Consider the following 23,812-nt stretch of genomic DNA (forward strand, 5'->3'; position numbering starts at 1 on the left):
TCAGCCAGTGAGCGGGAACTGGTCTGTATGTGGGATCCGAACCCTCGGGCGGGAGCGCCGCCACGCTTCCCAAGCGGCGCACTTATCCAGTGCACCACCGGGCCGGCCCCAGTTTGCTAGCATTTTATTGAGGACTTTTCATCTAGGTTCATCAGGGATATTGGCCTGGAGTGTTCTTTTGTTGTTGTTGTGTCCTTGCCTGGTTTTGGTATCAGGCTATTGCTGGCCTCATAGTATGAGTTTAGAAGAATTCAGTCCACTTCAGCTTTTTGAAGTAGTTTAAGAAGTATTGGTGTTAGTTTTCCTCTAAATGTTTGGTAGAATTCAGCAATAAAGCCATCTGGTCCTGGGCTTTTCTTTGTTGGGAGTCTTTTTATTACTGATTCAATCTTGTTACTTGTTATTGGTCTATTCAGGTTTTCTATTTCTTCTTGTTCAGTCTTGGTAGGTCATATGTGTCCAGGAATTTATCCACTTCCTCTAGGTTTTCAAATTTATTGGCTTATAGTTGTTTTTATAGTTTCTAATAATCTTTTGTAATTTGGTGGTATCAGTTGTATTGTCTCCATTTGCATTTCTGATTTCATTTCTTTGGATCTTTTGTCTTTCATTCTTGATTAGTCTTGTCAATTTTGTCTTCTCATAAAAACAACTTTTCGTTTGATTGAGATTTTTACATCGTATTTTTAGTCTCAATTTCATTTATTTCTGCTGTGATTTTTATTATTTTTTTCTTCTATTTATTTTGGGTTTGGTTTGTTTTTGCTTTTCTAGTTCCTTGAGGTGTACTGTTGAGTTGTTTATTTGAAATCTTTATATATATATGCATAAACTTTCCTCTTAATACTGCCTTGGCTATATCCCATAGATTTTTATATGTTGTTTCTGTCTTCATTAGTTTCAAGAAATTTTTTTATTTCCTTCTTAATCTCTTCTTTGACCCATTGATCATTCAGGATTAATTTCCATGTATTTGTGCAGCTTTGAAAGTTCCTCTTCTTATTGATTTCTATTTTTATTCCATTATGGTCAGAAAAAATACTTGATAAGATTTCAATTTTTTTGAATTTCTTAAGACTAGTTTTGAGGTCAAGCATATGGTCGGTCCTGGACAATATTCTATGTGCTGATGAAAAGAATGTGTATTTTGCAGCTGTTGGATGAAATGTTGTAAATGTCTGTTTGGGACATGTTGTCTGTGGAGCCATTTAAGTCCAATATTTCTTTGATGAATTTTTGTCTTGATGATCTGTCCAATGCTGAGAATAGGGTGTTAAAGTCCCCAACTATTATTGTTTTGGCATCTATTTTTCCCTTTAGATCTGATAATATTTGCTTTATATATCTAAGTGCTTCAGTGTTGGGTGCATATTTATTTGTAATTGTTATATCTTCTTCCTGAATTGATCCCTAAATAATGCCCTTCTCATCTCTTAGTACAGATTTTGACTTATAGTGTGCTTTATCAGATATAAGTATAGCTACTCCTACTTGCTTTTATTTTCCAATTTCATGGAATAACTTTTTCCACCCCTTACTTTCAGTATATGTGTGTCTTTGTAGGTAGGGTGTGTTTCCCATAGGCAGCATATGGATAGGTCATAATTTTTTTATCCATTCAGCCAGTATATATCTATTTATTGAGGCATTTAATCTCTTACATTGAAGGTTATTATTGACATGTGAGATCTTACTCCTGCCATTTTGTTGTTTTCTCATTGTTTTGTGTATTCTTTGTTCTTTTTTTTCTTTCTTAATTTTTATCCTTGATGTTTTTCAGTTTTCTTTATTGATATGGTTTGATTTCTTTCTCTCTCTAATTTGTGCGTTTACTTTACCAGTAAGTTATATATTTTGAGGTGTCTTTTCATGACGGTTATTACTGCTCATTCTCTTCTAGATGTAGGATCCCCTAAGCATTTCTTGTAAGGATGAATTGGTGCTGATGAACTCTCTTGATTTTTGCTTGTCTGAGAAAGAGTTTATTTCTCCTTCATTTCTGAAAGATAAGTTTGCTGGGTGTAATATTCTTGGCTGGCAGTCTTTTTTTTCTTTCAGTATTTTATATATGTCATCTCATTCTCTCCTGGCCTGTAGGGTTTCTGCTGAGAAGGCTGCTGTTAGTCTAACTGGGATATTTATTCTGAGATTCATCCATATTACTGCATGTATCAATAGTTTGTTCCTTTTTATTTGCCGTATTCCATTGAATGGATGTAGCATAATTTGTTTATCCATTTACCTGTTGATAGACATTTGACTTGTTTCCAGATATTGGGTATTACTAATAAAGCTGTTATGAATATACATGTATAAGTCATTCTGTAAACATATGCTTTCATTTCTCTTGGTAAATACCTAACAATGAAATGGATTGGTCATATGATAGGTAAATATTTAACATTGCAAGAAACTGACATTTTTTTTCTAAAGTGGATGTACAACTTTACACTTCCAGCCAACAGTATATGAGAAGTCTACCATTGTAAATACTTAATATAGTCAATCTTTTTAATTTTAGTCATTCTAGTGTGTATGTACAGGTATCTCATTGTGTTTTTAATTTACATTTCCCTAAGGAATAATGATGTTGAGCATCTTTACGTATGCTTATTTTAAAGTATAAATCTTCTTTGGTGAAGTGTCTGTTCAAATTTTTTCCATTTCAAAAACTAGGATGAGGGCAGAGCAAGATGGCCAACTAGAAGGATACATTCCTCATCTCTCCCACAAGGACAGAGAATACATCAAATACTCAACTACACTTGGACAAAAATGGTGAAGAGAGAAAGCTGGAGCACATCAAAGGAGCAGCGGAGACACAGATGAGTGCAGAAACTCAGGATAGCCAAATAGAGAACAGAAGAACATTCCTGCCCACCACCACCCCATCCCCCAACCAAGAGCAGTAAGGACCTAGGCAGAGCTGCTGGCTGCAGAAAAGAGGTAAGTGAGCACAGCCCTGTGGGCCAGTGGCCCAACCCACAGGGGAATTCGCAGTGCCCCTGGGGCACACCTCTGGTGGTGGGAACTAGTTAGTGTCCACATGATTGCATTGACACAGGGAGGGACAAATGCAGAACTGTCTCCAACCACCGGGTCCCACCTGATGCAGTAATCACAGTTTGGGAAATTTGGGATTGGTCCCAACACCCGAGGGCATTTTGGTTCAGCACTGGCAGTGGTTCCAGACCCCTGAGGCCACATCATTATACCAGATTGCCTATGCCATGTGGCGTCCTGCACCCTGGGAACAAGCAGTTCAGTGTAGTGAGGGTGCCACCCTCAGGCAAGAAGGGGTCAGAACACACATTTTACAGTGCCAGAAAGCCACCTAATCTGTGCCAGTAACCCTTTCTTTGGTGAAATGCCCTTGAAATTCTTACCTCCACGAAGAGGTCATGGAGGACTCATGCCTCTCTCAGGCACAGACCCATGTCTACAGCACTATTGGGTCAGCCCAGGGCTGCCTGCACCAGCAGGGGTGCTTCAGAGGAACTCATCATCTCTCTTGGGGGAGCTGCAGCCCACTCAAAGTCCTAAAGACCTTGAACAGGTGCATCCCAGTACCCTTCAGGGTCACAGGGGCTTGCCCACAACTGAAGCAGCCTCACCCACAGTGACCACTCCTGCTGAACAGATACAGAGGGCCCAAGCATTCCTCTTGGGGGTGAAGGGTCCCACTCACAACAGCTAATGCCTCACCCAAAGTAGATCACTTCAACACTGGTGTTGCAGAGCAACCTGGTGACCTTTCTGAGAGTACATGGCCTCACGCATGAATCCAGTGATTTCACTCAGTGCTTCCCACTTCAAAAATGAAGATAGAGTACCCATACACCTCCCCTGGGGGTACAGGGCTCTTCCCAGAGCCCCAGTTACACCACTGAGTCACCCACTCTAGCTGAAGGGATACTGAGCACCTCATTGTCTCCCTCAAAGCCTAAGTTCCTAATCATGACCCACAGAAACCCTTCCTAGGGTCATCAATTCAAGCTTACAAGCTTCAAAATACCCCAGTGCACCTATTAGGGTCATGGAACAAAAACTAGGGTGCCAGTGAGTCCATCCAGGGTTACTCATCTCAGCCAATGAGCAACAGGGCACCCAGGTACTTCTCCTAAGAGCTCAGTATCTCACACATGACCTTGATGACCCAACCCAATGTCACTCACTTCAGCAAGGAACTACTGAGTATCCCAATGTCTAGGCCATGGAGGCACTCACAGACAACTCCCACATTGAATACAGTTGAAGTAACCCCTCAGAGACTACAAGACTGTGTCTACCTGGAACTAAAACTAAAACACACTACCCAATGTTCAATATAAAACATATCAGCAGGAGGGAGTCTCCCCAAAAGCCAATACAGAGTATTAGAAGAGGAAACTACTCTACCAGATCCCAAGACATCAATGTAAGAGAATTAGAAATATGAAAATAATGAGAAAATACACCTCCAAAGGAATACAATAATTCTCTAATAACAGACCTCAAATGGCAGGAAATATTTGAAATGACTGAAAAGGAATTCCAAGCAATAATCTTAAGGAAACTCACTGAAATACAAGAAAACTCAGATGTATGACACAATGAAATGAGAAAAAACAATCCAAGATCTGAAGGAGGAATTTTACAAAGAGATAAATACCTTTAAAAAGAATGTACTAGAACTCTTGGAACTAAAGTATTGATTTGATGAAATAAAAAATACAACTGAGAGCTTAAGAAACAGGCTAGAGCAAGCAGAAGAAAGAATTTCTGATCTCAAAGACAGGCTTTTTGAAGTAACCCAAGTGTACAAAAAGAAAAAATAAAAGAAGAAAGAAAAAAAGAAAAAAGAATTTTAAACAATAAAGAAAACCTGTAAGAGCTATAAGACAACCTTTAGCATATAAACATCTGAATTATGGGTGTTCCAGAAGGGGGGGAGAAAGGAAAACTCATTAAAAACCTATTCAATTAAATAATGACAGAAAACTTCTCAGGTATTGGGAGAGATATAGACTTTCAGATCCAAGAGGCTCAAAGATCCACAAACAGATTCAATCCAAAAAGGTTCTCTCCAACACACATTGTAATAAAACTGTCAAAAGTCAAAGACAAAGAGAGAACCCTAAAAGCAGCAAAACTGTCATGTCACCTATAAGGGATTTCCCACCTGACTAACAGCAGATTTCTCAGCAAAAACCTTACAGGTTAGGAGAGAACGGGATGATATTATCAAAGTACTAAAAGAAAAATATGCCAGCCAAGAATGTTATACCCAGCAAATCTATCCTTCATAATGAAGAAGAAATACTGTATTTCCCAGAGAAACAAAAACTGTAAGAGTTCACCACCACATGACCAGCCTTACAAGAAATCCTCAAGGGAGTCCTACATCTGGAATCCAAAAAATGATAATCACCATCATGAATACATGAGAAAGAATAAAACCCAGTGGGAGAGCAGATATGCAAATGAGAAAGAGAAAAAAACTATGTTACCACATAGGGATTGAAATAAGTCTAGAGATAAATATGGGAAAAATTGATAATATTGGGTCTTCCTATCCATAAACATGATATATTGCTCCATTTATTTGGGTATTTAATTTATGTCAACAAGGATTTACAGTGTTCAGCACACAGGTCTTACAGACCTTTTGCCAGATTTATCCCAAAGTATTACAAATTTTTGATGCTATTCTAAACGGTATTTTTAAATTTTCCATTTTCAATTACTGCTAGTACAAATACTACAATTAATTTTTGTATATGTATCTCATATCCTGAAACTTCGTTAAACTCATTTAATAGTTCTAGCAGCTTTTTTTTTAGATTGCTTAGGATTTTCTACACAGAAAACATGTCATGGAAATAAATACAGTTTTACTTCTTTCTAATCTATATGCCTTTCCCCCCTTTATGGCAAAGGCTGGAACCTCCAGTAGAATATTGGAGACATGGTGAGAGCAGACTTCCCTGCCTTGTTTCCAATCTTAAGGGGAAAACTTTCAGTCTTTCACCAATAAGTAGAATGTTACATGTACGGTTGTCTGTCTTTTTTAGCAGATGCTCATTGTCAGGCTGAGAAAGTTCCTCTATATTTCTAGTTTAATTATTTATTTATTTTTTTATTATTAGCATATTCATTCTTAGAAATTGTGATATTTCTTTATGCCTTTGCCCAACCTGTCACTTCCCAAACCCCCTCCTTCCCTCCCTCCAATCTCTAAATCCTTAGGTTTATTCTCTCCTGAAAATTCAACGTATGGTTGTGGTCTTTTCTTTCTTTCAAGTTTAATTTTTTAGCAGCAAAAGATGTTAGAGTCCAACAAATGTTTTCTCTCCATCTAGTGAGATTATAATGTTTTTTTCCCCTCAGTCTTCCCAAATTGCAAATTACATTAATTTTTTAATGTTCTATCATCCTTGTATTTCTAAAATAAAGCACAATTAATTATGATGCATCCTTCTTCTTCTATATTGCTGGATCTAATTTACTAAAATTTTAAATATTTTTGCATCTATTTCCATGAGAGATATTGGGTTATAGTTTTCTTGTAATGTCTTTTTGTGGTTTTGGTAACAGAGCATAGTTGACTTCTTAGAATAAGGTGAGAAACGTTACCTTCTCTTCAATTTTCTGAAAGAGTTTGTGCAGAATTGGTATTATTTCTTCTTTAAGTGTTTGGTAGAATTCACCAGTGTAGCCATTTATGTCTTGAGTTTCTTTGGTGGGAAGGTTTTTAACTAAAATTTAATTTCTAGATATTGGGCTACTCAGGTTTTCTATTTTTTCTTGAGTGAGCTCTGGTAGTTTGTGTCTTTCAAGGTATTTATCCATTCAATCTAATTTATAAAATTTTGGCATAAAGTTGTTCATAATATTCCCTTATCTCTTCAATGTCTGCAGAATCTGTACTGGTGGCCCACTCTCATTCCTGATATTGGTAAATTGTGTCTTCTCTTCTTTTTTCCTGAGCGATTTTGGTCCCAAAGAATCAGCCTTTGGTTTTATTGATTTTATCTATCAAAATACATTCTAATTTCCCTTGAGACATCTCTTTGAGCCATGGGTTATTTAGAAGTGTGTAACTTATACTCCAGATATTTGAGGGATTTCCGCTATCTTTATTTTATTGATTTTTAATTTATGGTTACAGAACGTAGTTTGTATGACTTTAATCCTTTAACTTATCATTTAGACATATTATATGGTCCAGATATGATATGTCTTGGTAAATGTTCAATGTGCACTTGAGAGTAATATGTTTTTGGTTGTTGTTGGGTTGAATGTTGTATAAATGTCAATTAGGTCAAGTTTATTATTTGTGTTGTTCAAGTCTTCTATATTCTTACTGATTTTCTATATGCTTTGTCTGTTTATTACTGAGAAAGGTGTCGAAGTCTCTGACAAAAAATTATGGATTATTCTATTTCTCCTTAAGTTCAGTCAGTTTTTATTCCATGTATTTTGAATCTGTTATTAGATGCATATATATTTAGGATTATGTTCTCATGATGAATTAGTGACTTTATCTTCACAAAATGACCCTCTTTATCTCTTTGTTTTGTAACCTACTTTGCTTTGCAACCTACTTTCTCTGATATTAATGTAGTCAATCCATTTTTTAAAAATTTAACATTAACATGGTATATATTTTCCTAGCTCTTATCTTGCACCTATTTGTGTTTTTATATTTAAAGTGGGTTTCCTATAGTTGGGTCTTAAATATTGATGGAGTTTGGATGTGTTGTCCCCTCAAAAACTCATGTGGAAATTTGATCTCCAATGTGGCAGTGTTGGAAACTGATTGAGTCATGGGGGCGGATCCCTCATGAATGGATTAATGCTCTCCCTGGGGGAAGGGGGATTAATGAGTGAGTTCTCACTCAATTAGTTCCCATGAGAGCTCGTTGCTTAAAAAGACCCTGGCACCTTCTCTCTCTCTCTTGCTTCCTCTCTCTTGCTTCCTCTCACCATGTGATCTGCTTGTACCAGCTGGCTGCCTGCCACTTTCTGCCATGAGTAGAAGCAGCCTGAGGCCCATGCCAGATGCAGCTGTCCCAGAATTGTAAGCCAAATAAACCTCTTTCCTTTATAAATTACCCAGTCTCAGGGGTTTCTGTTATAGCAACACAAAACGGACTAAAACAAATATTTTTTTCCAAATGTTGTGAATTGAATGTCCCCCCCCAAACTCATTAAAGTTTGAATTGTGTCCCCCCCACTGTGATTGTTGGATGGGTGGGAAATCCTACCATGTAATTGAAAGGTGGAGTCTTGAAGAGGTGATTAGATTGTAGGACCATGCTGTAGTGAATTGATTAATAATGGTGATCAGGGACATGGTTCTGAGGGCTTTAAAAGGAGAGCATGTGACAGTCTCTCTCTCTGCTCTGCCATTCTATAATGTGAATACCCTGTGTCACTTAAGTCACCACCAAGAAAGCTCTCAACAGATGTGTTCCCTGTGCTTTGGACTTCCCAACCTCTGAAACTGTAAGCAACAAATTTCATTTTCTTACAGATTACCCAGGTCCATGTATTTTGTTATAAGCAACAGAAATAGACTAATATCCCACTCTACAAATCTCAGCCTTAATTGGGTCACTGAGACCATTAATCTTAATATGATTATTCATACGGTTCCTTTTGAACCTAATATCTTGCTGCTTTTTATTTGTTCCAACTCTGCCTGTTATCCAATGTCTGAAAATTGTTGTTTCGTATTTTTTGAGTTAAGATGAGAGGGTAAATCCAGTCACTGTTACTCCATCATTGCTGGAAGTGGAAGTCCAAGTTTTGTATCTTTTATACTGATTTGTTGTTCTTTATATTATGGGCATTAGTTTTGCTTTTATATGTGTGCCAAATATGTTTTTTCAGTGTATCCCTAGTCTTTTAATTTAATTTATGGTGTATTTTTTTCATAGAGAAGTTTTTAACATGGATATTGTCAAATCTTTCATTTTTTTCCTTTGGGTTTTTGTGTCATGCTTATAAATCCCTGCCTTATATTTTCTTCTTAATCATCTTGTTTTAAAAGAAGAAAAATAACTCCTCAATGACTGATTTTTAACATTAAGTTTGTTGATTATAAAAGTAATACATACACATAGTGAAAACATCAAGTAGAACACAGGGCTATAGATGAAAAGTTCCTTTACTCTTCTCCCCACTGCCCCTGCTTGCCAAATTCCTCTTGCCAGAGATAGCCACCTGTTGTAGATTGGATGCCCCCCTAACCTTATTGAGGCTTAATCCCCACTGTAACTTTTGAGGGTGGGAAATCCAATTATGGTAATTGAAAGGTGGGTTCTTGAAGAGGTGATTTGATTCTAGGAACATGCTGGTGGTCAGGGGCATGGTTCTGAGGACTTTAAAAGGAGAGTGAATGAGGAGGTTAGTCTCTCTCTCTGCTTCCACCATCTTGCAATGTGTGGGGTCACTGTTGCCTTCACCAGATGTGTTCCTTGAACTTTGGACTTCCCAGGCCCAGAAACTGTAAGCAATAAATTTCATTTTCTTATAAATTACCCAGTTCCATGTATTTTGTTTGTAAGCAACAGAAACAGACTAATTCACCACCATATGCAATTCCTTATATATATCCTCCCATAGATTTTCTGGAAACATACATACATGTGCATATATATCCTTTTGTACACCTACTGGATAGACCCCCCACACACACACACACACACTTCAGTTTTTCATTTAAAATTATATCTTCGAGTTCTTAATGTGACTGAGTTTTATCAGATGTATACCAGACTGACAGAGGGACTAGGTCAGTCAGAGAACATGGTAGGGAAAGTGCACAGGAAAAGCATATTCATCTTTATAAAGCCAACACTTAGTACAAAACCTGGCACATCATAAATGCTCAATAAATATGTGTTAAATAACTAAAGGGAAAGAAGAAGTTGAGAGAACTAGTGACAAACTGCTATCTTGACCATTCTTCTCAGAACAAACTTGGTCTCCCTACTGAGACCATCTCCCAGAGCAATGGGGAACAGTACATGATGATGGATGAGGACATGGAGCAGCTGGGCTCTTCTACAACCTCTCACCTGGAATAACTTCCCACTGCGTGTCTCTTTCCCCACGAGATTCACTGCCTCCAGCACACGCATTTAGTTCAAAAGCATAGTTCATAGTGACTACCTAGCAAAAAAAATCTGGGAGCTCAAAGACTACACAGTGGAGTTATACTACAGATACACGCTCATACAAACAACTGCAATTAACTGATGCCTACTGTGGGGTAGTCACCATGTTGGAAAACAGCCCTGCAAGGTTAATGTCAATTTATCCCCATTTTATAGATGAGAAGACTGAGCTTCCAGGAGTCTAAGTGAGTTGTTGAGGATCACACAGCTAGTTAAGTAGTTTCCAGAGACAACTCTATACTTTAATGAGGTCAGCCCACTTTCTGTTGATCCCATACCACATTTGCTTCTATTTCATTGACTTGTTTGTGCTATTTACCTTGCCTGGAACTCCCTTTCTCCACCTGTATTTTCTGGTGTTTTGTGGAAGCTAGGCAGAGATAGAAACTCGAGGTTGTGTAGGATCTGTGCCAGGCTATGCAAGATGCTTTCAGGGATGCGGACTGAGTCAGTCTTAGGAGCTCATGAACAAATACAAACACATTCGTGAAGTATTAAAAGCTCAGAAAGGAAGTTGAGACTGGGAACTGGAACCCTCGGGAACGTAGAATTATGGATTCTGTGGCAGCTCAAGAAATTCTAATGCAAACATTTCAGTCTCTGTAGGTTTTGGTGAGCTGCTCACAAGCACAGCCCTGTTGCCCTACAGTCTTAAAGCCACTGGCCAGTATATCTTCAACTATCTCAATCCTACTCGTTCTTCAAGGCCCATATCAGGTCTCACCTCCTCCATGAGGACTTTCCCTATTAATCCAGCTCATTCTTCTCTCTTTTGTGAATCACAAGTTTACTTAAAATCAACACCATAAGCTATAACAACTGTTTGTACACTCTCTTGTCCTTTAACCATGTTAAGTATCTTGTTCCATTAAATGGATTTATTCATGTGTCTTTTTCTGTTTCCCTGCATGATCTGGGTGTTGGGAGACTTGACTGGATTCCAGTCTCAACTCTTATTAATGAGCTGTGGGATCTGGAGCTAGTCACACCTCTGTAAGCCTCATTTTCCTACCTTTGAGGGTTCTTGTGAAAGCATAGTAAACACTTTAAAACAATATATGGATGTCAGGTATTATTGTTGAAGACATTCGAACTAAGGTGCTCCTGCTTTTTACATCCTACTTAGTGGATGGTTCTATGTAAGAAATAATAATCACTGATGCTTGTTTTACACTAGCATCCTCAAGAAAGGTTAACAGGTTTGGAAAAATAATACTGCACAACTGTTAAAGATGGTGCCAGATAGAGGGGGTCTTATATGCAGTCAATTCAGGGGCTCCCCTTGGAAACTACCAGGTGATTCCAGGCTTGCTCATTTTTAAAACTTGCATCTTTCTAAATGTATCTTCACGTAAGTGATCCATATCAATGCTATGAAAAAGGAAAAGAATCTTGTGTTAAGTCAAGCCGACAGATGCCTGCAGCAGCTTTCCTATTCTCAAGGATAAGATTTTCATTCACACTTGCTCTATGGGACCAATCAGTTACTTTATCCACTCGTTTATCTACCTTCTCCCCAGCCTTAGCTCCTTTCCTTGAGTCTCAAAGATAAAATGCTTAATTTCTTCTTGGACTCTCATTCCTTTCTCTCCCTGCCTTTTCCAAGGCCCTGCTTCATTAGCCCATTTGTTCCCACTCCTGTAGCTAAAACCTCTCCCTCTGTATGGGCTCCTTTCTCTCAACCTACATATTTGCCTATCTCAAAATAAGGCAGAAAAAGACAAAGAATAGCTCCCTGCTTCCTCCAGACTCACAACTCCCACCAGCTACGACCCCACTTCTCCTTTTCACAAATTTCTTGAAAAAGTAATTTCCACTCTCTTTCTCCACTTCCTTATCTTCCATCTCTTCACGTCACTGCCATACAGTTTCCAGCCCCACCACACCACTAAAACAGCCCTTAATGAGGTCACCTATGACCTCTTAACTGCTAAATCCAATGGACACTTTTCAGTACTCATCCTATTGGACCGCTGTGCTGCATCTGATACTATTGAGATTTCAACTTCCTTAAAATTCACTTTTTCCTTAGCTGTCTGGACACCATTCTCTCCTAGTTCTCTCCGCGGATGTCTCATTCCATACTCATTTCTTTAAAAAAAAAGTTGGCAGTTCCTGGGGTTTATTTCCCAGATACATTGAAGAAAGGTTTTTTTTTTCTCTTCTCACTCTTCCTAGCAGATTTTATCCACTGTCATAGCTTCCATTATCATTTTTACATAGATGACCACTTCCCAGGGCACACTCCTATATCCAACTGCCTACCTACCAGAAAACCTCCCCTGAGTGTCCCTCAGGCACTTCAAACTCAATATGTGTATCAGTGATGAAAACCCATTGACTACAAAATAAAGTATAAGCTCTTTCAAGTGTGCAGTGAGGTACAGTTTTTAGTTTTTAATGGATAGAAGCTAATCTTGATCCATCCAGTGAAGTGAAATGAATGGCCCTGTTAGTTGTGTAATTATCAGGTAAGTGGACAGTTAAGGCAACAGAAGTATACCAAGAACTTAAAATTTTTTTGAGTGGTTTAGCAAAAGCTGCCTTACTGCGTGATACATAGAATTAACTGCTGAGGAGAAAGAGAAGGGCCAATTTGCTTAGGAAGCCCAGAGTTCTTCCGAAAGTAAAGAGACCAATTATTCTCAACCCCTTCTTTCCAAATTTAGAATTAGAAACATGTATCAAGATGAGCTAGGGAGTTTCAACCAAGGCCCAGTGCCTGGGAAAGGTATCAAGACCCCTAATATAAAATTATCTTGAAGAAAGAAAAGGCTTAAACAGTGTCCCTCCTCAACTCAAGGGCCTACATCATTGTGGGCAAGAGCAGACTTCTACACATGTGAGGATTTTTTAATTCTATTTTTCCATGAACTTTTAGAAGTACCCTCATATATATCTGTGGCTGACTAAAGAGAAGCTCCTCTAGACCCAGCTACCCTGACACATATAGTACTTTACAGAACAATGGCTGCACTTTGGGGTGTAGACTAAGATATCTGTAACCTTGGATCCCAAGGATAATACCACCGCAGGGCCGGCAGAAATGTTGGACCAGCCAGGGCATCGCTGTCTGGTCACCAAGCTTCTGTTAGACTGTGTGGGATCAGTTCTCAAGATCAACCCCATGTGGCAAAGAGAAACAACAGTAGCTGTAAACTGATTCTCCATCTAGCTTTGGAAAGATGGGGTGAGAAGAGGCTTCAAAATGTACTACTACTAGAGCATGTGAGAGAAAGAGATGACTGAATTTGCACTCAGAATTCTGCTAATAGGTCTTACTTATCATACATGATATTCAAGGGCCTGACTATGCCCTTAGCCTCATTTCTTGCCACTCTGCTTTGAACTTTATGCTCCAGCAATACCAAACTTCCTGGAGATTCCTTACCCCTATCCCCATCAAGCACTATAAATCATGCTGTTTAATATCTGGGTACCTGTTTGTGCTATCTCCTAAGCCTGGACTACCCTCCTCCATCCTTACCCCCACTTTCCTGGCCATAGTCCTAAGACTGAACTCAGATGGCCCTTCTTCCAAGAAGCTTTCTCTGACCCTCTTGGGCTGGGTTAACGGTATCCTGCCATGGCTCCCTTAATACCTTGTAATTATCTTATTGCATTAATCAGTTTATGTGCCTGTCTCTACCACTAGGCCCACTAGGCCCTGAAGAGCACAGATTATGTCTTATATCTTATCCATTCTTGTCTCCCAAGTGCTTGGCACATTTGCCTGGCACATAAGAGGTACAGAGCCAGTGCTTGTAGAATGAATAAATGTGAACTCTGTCACTCTCAGGCCACAATCTCTTCTGAATGTCTAGACACTTGGTCTTTATTGGACGTATCACTAACTGTCTCCTTGTCTTGTCCCCAGATGCTCTAAATTACTAATAGGTCTCCTGTATGTACCTACTATATGCAAAGCATTGTGCCAGGAAGTTTACGGGGGAAAATACGGTGAGGAATGAGATTAAACCCTGCATTCAAGCAGCTCTTAGAAAGTAACTTCCTCCAGCTATTCCAATTTCCAGAGAAGACTACCCTTTCTAGGAAGATCTCCTGGATTTTACTCCTTTCCAGACCACCACATTAAGTGATTCATATCTTCCTCTCACCTTATTTGGGTAAGTATATACATTTCTATTATTTCAGTTTTGTTCACATACTTTCTTTCAAAATTTATTTGAGGTCAGCAAATTGTGTCTACTCTGTGTGTGTGTCCCTTATTTTGTACTCAGAGCTATTACTGCACACTGCTTTCAACTTGTTGATTGACAAGTTATAAGGATTTGAAGATTGGCCTGAAAACACCATGGAAGTACACTGGTTGCAGACAAAGCATGAAAGAAATAGGAAACGGTGCAACAATTTACAATAAAAAGGAAATAATGATATGCCATCACCAATAAAATAATTTCTCCTTGTTGTTATTTAGCACCTTCACTACAGCATACAAGTTGTAGAGTGCTAGCTTGTTAAATTACTTTACATTTAAAGAAACATTAAGGTTGATTGTTATGTTATTTCAATCTGTTGACAATAAAGACTCTATCCACATAGATCTTCGTGAGAAAGACATCATGGATCTCCCTAACCCTTGAGGTTTATCATGTTGTGAATATTTCTTCTGTTCGGGCAATAATCACCACCCCCTTGAGCCTTTGAAACTAAGACTTCACTTTGCTAGTAGAGAACCAGCTCCTGTTTTAGCCAGACTTGTAATTGGGCCTTTATGATGTTTTCATTTATGTTTCAATCCATCAAATTGGCTTCGGAATGTGGAATTTTTACACTCAGCCTTTACTTTCCATTATGTGTTCCAGTTCTGCATGCCAGAAGTGAATGGCCATTTGGCCACTGGTTAGATGCCAACAGAGCATAGTTGTATCCTAATTAGGAATTACTCTGTGTGTCATGCCAGCCTGCTGAGTTGGCAGATGGATACTGACTAGAGAGGGCCAAGATCTCCACTTCTGTAATTGCACCATTACAGCTTCATCCCCTTGAGTCTTGAAGACTCTCGAAATGTACACATTTAAATCCTCTAGCAGGTATTAAAAGCGGAAATGCAAAAGGCCTAATGTTTATGGAGTACCTCCTATGTGCTAAGGGCTATAGTAGGTACATTCATGATTACTATCTCAATTCAATTCCCATGTTAACCCCATGTAGTCAGGTACTAGCATTATCCCCATTTTACAGACAACGATACTGAAGTTCAAAGAGGTTAAGTAAGCATGGTTTTGTAGCTAGTAGATGCTAAATGTAGGATTTGAGCCAGACCCAGCAAAATCTGGATACTATGCACTTTTTCCTACACCATGCTGCTTCCCTTAGCAGTCAGATACAAAGCTGCCTGTTCTCTACCTCTTTCCCTGCTCCTGTGTCCAAGAGGACAGGCCTACTGGTAATTTTACTTACTTTACTATTTTGCTTATACTTGGCCTGCCCTCAGTTTGTCTTCTCTTTCCTTACTGCAATGGGCTATGACCAAACCCAACATGCCTGTCCTGACCCTCACCCTCCCACTTCCCCTACCACAGTGACTTACTAGAATGTCTGAAGTTTACATATTGGATGAATCTGTGCATCACACAGCATTTGCACTCCAAAATCCTTGAGGCCATTTCCACTTAAGTCTAGCAGGGTTAGGTTCTCATTTCCATTGAGGACAGAGGTGAGGGCTCCACAGCACGCATCCATGAGATGACATTCTGCTAACCTGTGAGGCATTGAAGATTCAAGAAAGAAATCAGTTTTATTCCAAGTTCCCCAGTGGCCCTCCCTTTCATATATGGCCTGGAACAAAAGCCCAGTAGACAGAGTCCCTGTGCACCTACCACAAGGTCTGTAGTTTGCAGCAGGGGTGTTTCAGCCCTTCACACAGCACCTGCATGCCCTCATCCCCTAAGGCATTGTCACTGAGGTTAAGGACTCTCAGGTGTTCATTGGTGTAGAGTGCATTGCACAAATCCTGACAACATGCCTCAGTCAGGTGACAGGTCCACAATCTGCCAAGAAGCAAGACAGAGAAGGATGGTATCATTTTATCTGTACTGGGTCACTTTAGGAATTGTGTTTTCACATTAGAAAAAACACATTAGAAAATCAGAGTGTCATGTAGAAAGAAAAAAATCCCTTGGCCCAAAGCCAAGCAGAGATTGTGGTGAAAGGATGATTTATTTCCTCTAAAGTATTTGGTTCTTCATTTATTGATTCCTTGCAGATTCAATCACCAGGCAAAAAAATACACATTTAATTTTGGGAGACCCTGAAACATCAGGAAACTGCCTGTGGCTATAGCCCACAATACTTACACCAGATCCTTTAACTGACAGTCAGGCTGTTTTAATCCTTCACATAGCAGTTTCACTCCCAAATCTTCAATTTTGTTATTAATTAGAAGCAGCTTTGTCAGGCTCCGGGTGGAGCTCAGGACTTGGGCAAGGGGCTCACAACAAGCTGCAGAAAGGGAACATTTGGAAAGCCTGGAGGGATGGGGACACCAAGGTTAACTATGGCAGCAGGGAGTCCCACCGACCCTCAAATGCCAAGCCCCATGAGAAGGACAAGGGCAAGCAGACACTTACACAAGATTCTCAATTATACCCTTCGCATGCTGTAGACCTTCGCAAAGATGCTGTACTCCTGTGTCCCCCAAGACACTGGCAAACACAAATAGTACTTTTAAAGTCTGACTCACTTGCAAGAAAGAAGAGAGCTCTACACAGCTAGCATCTGTATGGTAACATGTGCTCAAGCTACCCAGAGAAAACAGAAAAAAAATATCAGACACTTATCATTTTGGCTTCCTGGGAATGTTCTACCAGCCTCCCCACTCAGCTAAGACCTAGTCATCCTTTAAGTTCCAGCTCCTGCCCCACTTCCTTACCATAATGTTCTCTTCAGGTGTCCAAGTCCACAGTGACCTCCTCTTCTTCCCTGGGCTCATCTGGCATTTCTAAATGACTCCACAGTATTTGGCACATATCTCTGTCTCCTTATGAGCAGCCTTGTCACTTGTAGAACTTCTGATAAGTCCACCCACATATAGCCCATTGTTGGGTCATAGCAGGTATTCTTTATAGTTAATATTTAATTAATATCATTCCTGTAAACACACAGAGCTGTGGTATACTGCAAACAACACGAGATTTAGAAAAAGATTTTAGAATCACATTCTGACTATACCACATATTAGCAATGTGATTTTGGACAGGTCAGTTTTTCCCCTATCTTGAATTTCCTCATCAGTTCAATGGGGATAAGAAAACCCACCCCTTATATGGTTATTGTAAGGAGTGAAATAACTTCTGGCAAGCTCCAAGCACATAGCAGGCACTCAACAAGTTCAGTAGTCATAAGACGATGCCAGATACTTCTAAGAAACTTACTCTAGTTTCTCCATTTTACAGTTGGAATGTCTGAGACCATCACAAAGATACTTCACCCCTGTGTCCCCCAGGGGATTTTCACTCAGTTCCAACTCAGTGAGGTGTGAGTTGCAAATGAGAACAGAGGCAGGATACCTGCAAACAGCCTCTGAGTCTTCTGGGAGAAGGCTAGCACACAACCTGGAGGGAGAAATGTACACAGACAGAACTGGCCATTTTAGTGCACTACTCATTCTCTACCCACAGTACTGCACGAGCAGAGAAAATAAAGACCCAAAGATAGAAGACCCCGATCTTGAGCATGTCACAGCCTCCTATTCCCCTTGGCAAGGACTTGCGCAATACTTCCAAAACAATGTGTCCCACCATGGGAACTCAGTGTTGACTTCCTGAGAAAATAAAATAGTTGGGAGGAAATATTAAGATGATCTAATCTCATTTTAAACCTCTGTATGAATTTAGCACTTTATCTCATATCTTCTTTCAAATAACAGAGGAAAATTCTATAATCATCCTTAATAAATTTTACAGTCGCTCTGCTCTGCTTCCACTATCTTGCAATGTGAGACCCCTGGGTCACTGTCGCCACTACCAGATGGACTTTGGACTTCCCAGCCTCAGAAACTGAGCCGGCAGAAGCCACAGCTGTGCCCTTCAGATGGAGTTGCTTGGAGGTGGCAGGGAAGAAGAGGGCCTTGGTGGCCCCCAGGACAGCAAAACCACTAATAAGATTCCCGTGGACCACACAGGAGCAAGGAGCCAGAACTGAAAAAAGAGGCTGGTGAATCATCACAAGGGACTGGCGTAGGGACCGTCCCATGGGAAGTGTTTGGAGCATGGGCGGTGGTGGAGACGGGCCCACCAGGGGAGCACTGGGACTCAGCAAGGTTAGCCGATCTGCCCTCTAATCAGCGCAGGACCACTCAGAGGAGACTGGTCAGGAATACAGAATTGCACGGGGTGCAGTTTGATGAAAAGACTCAGGGACAGACCAGAGTTCCTACACAACCCAGGTGCACCAGGTCTCTGGAGAGCTGAAAGTACCTATAAGGTCAACCATTAAACCCTGAGCTGCACAAAAAGCATTCCCTAAGGAAATAGCTGCAAAGTAGCAATTTAGCTCAACCACACAGTTCAAGTACTGGTTCCCACAGGAAGTTCCCCCATTTTAGAAGTGAGCAAAGGACAAAAAATTAGTTCCAGCCTAGGCACACCACCAGCGGCTTGGGGCCCACCAGGAGACCTGAGGCTGGAGCCAGTACAGGACCTTCCATTCACAACCAGGCACACTGCCAGTGCCTTGGGGCCCCACCCAGGGGCCTGAGGCATCAAGCTGGGGACCAGACCCACTGCTCACAAACAGGCATATTGCCAGCACCTCAGAGCCCCACCCAGGGGCCTGGGGCATCAAGCTGGGGACTGGACGCCCCTCCCACAACCAGGCACACCACCAGTGCCAAGAAGCATGCCAAAAACATCGCCTCCATGTGGGTGGCCCACCACAGCCACCACAGTAACCATGGCTGCCACAAATGTGGCTAGACCTCACAACCACTACACAGATGGTCTACCAGCCACTGGAGTGCACTTACACATGGAGAGTTACCAGCAGAGACCAAAGAAAAGAAGAGAATGTCTCTCTCCACAAAGCCTATTCCAACAGAAGAAGCATCTGCTCTATGATGATAGTGGGGGACCTGAATCATACCTCTCAGTATTGAGCAGATCATCTAGGCAACAAATCAACAGAGTAACCATCACTCTTTGAGAGGGAGAGAAGAAATCTAGGGTTATCAGTGGTGGGAGGGGGAAGGTAGAGGGGGATAGGGAGAGATTGGACAAGGGGTATAAAGAATAAGTACAATTTGTAACAATATATATATATTAATATTGATTAGATCAACATATGTCAACATTGAGTCCAAAAAATATGTATAATCAACTACAATTTAATTAAAAAAAAATTACAGTCAAAAGGTCTTTCTTTTCTCCTTATCTAGATGTCCATTATTTATTAACGTGCCATCTTTAGAGAGACTCAGCCCATCATCATCATCCATATAATATCCTTCTTTGGCAAAAAGAGTGGTTTTTACTGCCCTCCCTATCTTCTTAATCTTTGTTTCTCCATATTAAATAATCCAATTACTTGAACCATTTCCCATCAACATTTCCTTCCATCACTTTCAAAAATTTCTGTATATACACTATAACCTTTGAATCCTCAATTTTTTATTGACTTACCAGGCTCCAAATTCAGTCTTGAAGAAGGATATAAAGAGATGTATTTGTATCTCCCCGATTTAGAAATTTTAAACAGAGGCACTTTGCATAAAATGAGCTTTCAAAGTGGATTTTAGAAAGCTTTAAGGCTAAAGAGCTTTTGATTTAAAAAATCTCACACATATTATGATGGTTAATTTTATGCATCAACTTGGCTAGGCCATGGTCCCCAGATAGTTGGCCAAACATTATTCTAGATGTTTCTGTGAAGGTACTTTTTAGGTGAGATTAACATTTTAATCAGTAGACTTTGAGTAAAGTATACTACGCTTCATAATGTGGGTGGACCTCATCCAATCAGTTAAAAGCCTTAAAAAAAATAGACTGACCTCCTCAGAAGAGGGAATTCTGCCAGCAGACAACCTTCAGACTTGAACAGCAACATTGGGTCTTCCCTGGGTCTCAAGCCTGCCAGCCTACCCTGCAGATTTTGGACTTGCCAGCCTCCATAATCACATGAGCCCAATACTTAGCTTAGAACAAAGTAATTGCTCAGTAAGTGTGAGTTATTATTATTGTCATTGATAATATTGCCACTTAAAATGAAAATTCTGTTTCTAAGCTTGTTACATAGGAACAATTTTAGGGACTGTCACTTTTATTCTTCCTCTCCTTGACTCTTTGAAACAAGTTTTGATCACATGACACCACCTTAAGTTGCATATTTTAAAAATATTCTTGCAAAATCAATACAGCTCCAATTTACTTGAGCTTCTGTAATTTGCAATTTGGATCTTTTAAGCCTTCACAGAGAAATTTCAAATCTGAAGCTTTCAGTTTTGTTTCACTAAATTCCAGTTCAGTAAGCCACTGATTGGTGATAAGAACAGCTGCTAGCGCCCCACAAGAAGCAGGAGAAATAAGGCACCGGTACAACCTTTAGAGAACAGAAGAATGATCTCATTACCATAATTATGTTCTCCCCCCAGAGAAAGAAAAATTGATCCCAAAAATGATATAAATGCAAACAAGTTATCCTGACATCAGTTACCTCAATGTCTGTAATATACAATTTGGCTGTTTTAATCCTTCGCATAGAAGCTTCATTCCTGAATCTTCCAGGGCGTTTTTTTCAAATTCCAAATCTGTCAGATACTGATTGGTTTCAGATACAGAGGACAGGTCCCTACCACAGGAAGCTGTGAGGTGACAGAAAATCAGTCTGTGTGGAGAAAAAGACATTTCAGAAAAGAAAGAAAATGGGTCTCTCTCTAACAATAACTGTTTGCACCTTAATGATGCAATGAATTCATTCAACAATTTATTGTGTGCTTACCACTGTGCTAGATGCTGAAAATACAGATAATTAAGACACAATCCATGCCCTCAAGGAATACCCAGTTAGGAAAAAAAGATTAGAACATCACAGATTATAATACAGTGTGGAAAGTATCACAAGAGACACGCACAAGGTATTACAGGGAAACAGAAAAGTTATACAATTCAGCCTACTTTGCAGCAGGGATTGGGGGATCAAGAAATATTTACAGGAGGAAGAAATGCTTAAGCACTATCTTGAAAGAGGAATATAAATTGAATAGGAGTTAGGTAAATAAGCAGAATGGGAGTGGAGAGAGTGGGAGAGACGGACAACCCACTCATGCACAGAGCAGCCTGGAAGACGCTGCATTTGAGAAATTGCAAATTATGTGTTTTGACCTCTTTAAAAAGACTGAAGGGGTATATATCAAACTATTAACAGTGGTTATTTCCCAGGTTGGGGAAAGAATGAGATTACTGGAAGAAATGTACTTTCCAGATACTTCAAAATTATTTATAATGATCAGATGTTACAGGAAAAAAAGTTTTCTTTTTTAATTTTGAAAAACTTAATACATGCTTATTATAAACAATTTTATAATAGAGAAAAACATAAAGAATAATTTTTTTAAAGAAAAATGTTCTATATTCTTACCACCCAAAATAACCACTGTTAAAACGTTGGTATATAACTTTGCAGATTTTTAATGTATGCATACATATAAGTTATATGCTCTTTATAACAAATGAAATCAAAGAAATATGTATTTTTAAAAGTTAAAAATTTTTTCCTAACCTCCCATCCAACCCCACATTCCACAGATAACTCCCCCACCCCATTCTCCGAGATTATAGAAAAATATACAAAGATATATGCACACACACATAAGTTGCACATTTTACAAAAATGGGATCACAGAAAACATCACCTCTTCAACTTTATGTACACATTTGTCATTTGGTCCCCATTGCAGGCCCACAGGTAGAAACTAAGATTCATTTATAGCACTAGGTCATATAATAAGTGGCTAAGTAGGACTCAACCTGACATCTGTCTGGTTTATGTGTAAGCCTCAGAAAGTCATTGAAGGTAGTTTTTTTTGTTTTTTTTTTTTGTCTTTTTCGTGACCGGGAAGGGGATTGCAACCCTTGGCTTGGTGTCGCCGGCACTGCGCTCAGCCAGTGAGCGCACCGACCATTCCTATATACGATCCGAACCCGCCTGGGGAGCGTCGTGCGCTCCCAGCGCGGCACTCTCCCGAGTGCCCACGGCCGGCCCTGAAGGTTTTTTTTTTTTTTTTTTTGTCTTTTTTTCGTGACCGGTAACAGGATTGCAACCCTCAGTGTCGCACCCAAACCGCGACCGGCAACGGGATCGCAGAAGGTTTTAATAGACTTGGTCAAATCCCTCTGAGGAAAGGGTAGGGCAGAAGACTGACCTTAGGTCAGAGGGCAGCAGTGGTCGAGGGAAGAAATGACGGGGGAGGAGGGGTGCTGGACTAGGATGGAGGGTGGAAGTGGGCAGATTCAAGAACCTGTTGGGGGTGGAAATGGCCAAAATGTCTGCAGCATTCAGTCCTACGTCAATGGGGGGTGGAGCTGTTCCCTAGCTACCCAAAGCCACTGAGGGGTTGGAACTCTGTCCTGTTCTAGAACTTTCCATTTCTAGGAGACGGCTCCCTCGGCATGGGACAAACCACTATGGGGGGGGTGAACTTTTCTGACTTGAGTACAAGTGCTTCATTTTCCAGATTCCAAGTCTTTTCTGACCACTCCTGTTTCTACCCACCTCCCAGGACTTTCAACCTTGTGGCGTATCCTCTTACATCCGTAGGAGGGGGAGGGGCATTTCTCACGCACTCCCTCCCACCCCCACAGTCTCTGGTAGTTGGAACAGTCCCACAGTACAAGCCCCGAGGGTTGGCTCCCCAAGGCGCCATTTTGCAGAAGCAGAAGCAACGAGAGAGTCCTGTCCCACTTGCTCCTTGGGCCTGGTAGGTGGGCGTCTTCGGTCTGGACCTCCTCTGGCCACTGTCTGGAGAGGTGAGGACTGGTGGGAGGTGTCCTACGGAGGGACAAGCCCATCGAGGGGTCATCACGAGGGTCGGAGGAGGGAGGGGGAGGGCTAGGAGATGGAAGGGCTTAGGGGGAGGGGCGGGGACAACTGGTTGATCCATCCCCACAGGGCCAGCGAAGCCACTAAAGCCCTCAGCCCTCATGGCCTTGAAACCCGAGGACCCCTCTGGTGGATTCCAACACGGCGAAGTGGTGGCCTTCATCAATGACAAGATGGCCAGGCACACAAAAGGTCCTGAATTCTACCTCGAGAATGTGTCCCTGTCCTGGGGGCAGGTGGAAGACAAGCTCAGGGCCATCGTGGAAGACAGTGAGCTGCCCAGTGAGGCCAAGGAGGCCTGCGCCTGGAGCAGCCTGGCCCTGGCCGTGCGCTTCGCCCTCAGGCAGGAGCAGTTACAGGGACTCAGGGTGCAGTGGCTGCACGAGTTCTCCAAACTGCACAGGTCGGCCGCACGGAGACTGTCCGCAGAGGTGAAGGAGCTCCAGGAGAAGCAGAAGATGGAGCGCGAGGAGGCGGTCTTCCACCTGCGGCAGACCCAGACCCAGCTGGCGCAGTTGCAGAAAGAGCTGAAGCTGCTGAGGATGAAGCTCCTCCGGGTGGTAAGATCACCCTGACCTGTCCCCACCCCG

The 23,812-nt window shown here is 40.8% G+C and overlaps 2 protein-coding genes across 2 annotated transcripts in view; one reads left to right on the forward strand and one right to left on the reverse strand.

Annotated features, from left to right (window-relative positions):
- VSIG1 (V-set and immunoglobulin domain containing 1) overlaps window positions 1-23,046 on the reverse strand; it is a 99,228-nt gene extending 76,182 nt beyond the window's left edge. Inside the window, exons 1-5 of the mRNA XM_008582434.1 lie at window positions 22,896-23,046; window positions 20,838-20,985; window positions 20,553-20,723; window positions 17,564-17,743; window positions 16,060-16,180 (exon numbers count right to left, since the gene is read on the reverse strand). Of these exons, the coding sequence (XP_008580656.1) occupies window positions 16,060-16,180; window positions 17,564-17,743; window positions 20,553-20,723; window positions 20,838-20,985; window positions 22,896-23,046 (771 nt within the window). The remainder of the gene's footprint in view (window positions 1-16,059; window positions 16,181-17,563; window positions 17,744-20,552; window positions 20,724-20,837; window positions 20,986-22,895) is intronic.
- Window positions 23,047-23,130: 84 nt separating this feature from the next.
- The window catches only part of TEX13A (testis expressed 13A), a 1,276-nt gene continuing 594 nt past the window's right edge, over window positions 23,131-23,812 (forward strand). Inside the window, exons 1-2 of the mRNA XM_008582435.1 lie at window positions 23,131-23,149; window positions 23,292-23,782. Of these exons, the coding sequence (XP_008580657.1) occupies window positions 23,324-23,782 (459 nt within the window). The 5' untranslated portion in view covers window positions 23,131-23,149; window positions 23,292-23,323. The remainder of the gene's footprint in view (window positions 23,150-23,291; window positions 23,783-23,812) is intronic.

The sequence above is a fragment of the Galeopterus variegatus genome, unplaced genomic scaffold (assembly GCF_000696425.1).
Source record: "Galeopterus variegatus unplaced genomic scaffold, G_variegatus-3.0.2 Scaffold2609, whole genome shotgun sequence".
Lineage (NCBI taxonomy): Eukaryota > Metazoa > Chordata > Mammalia > Dermoptera > Cynocephalidae > Galeopterus > Galeopterus variegatus.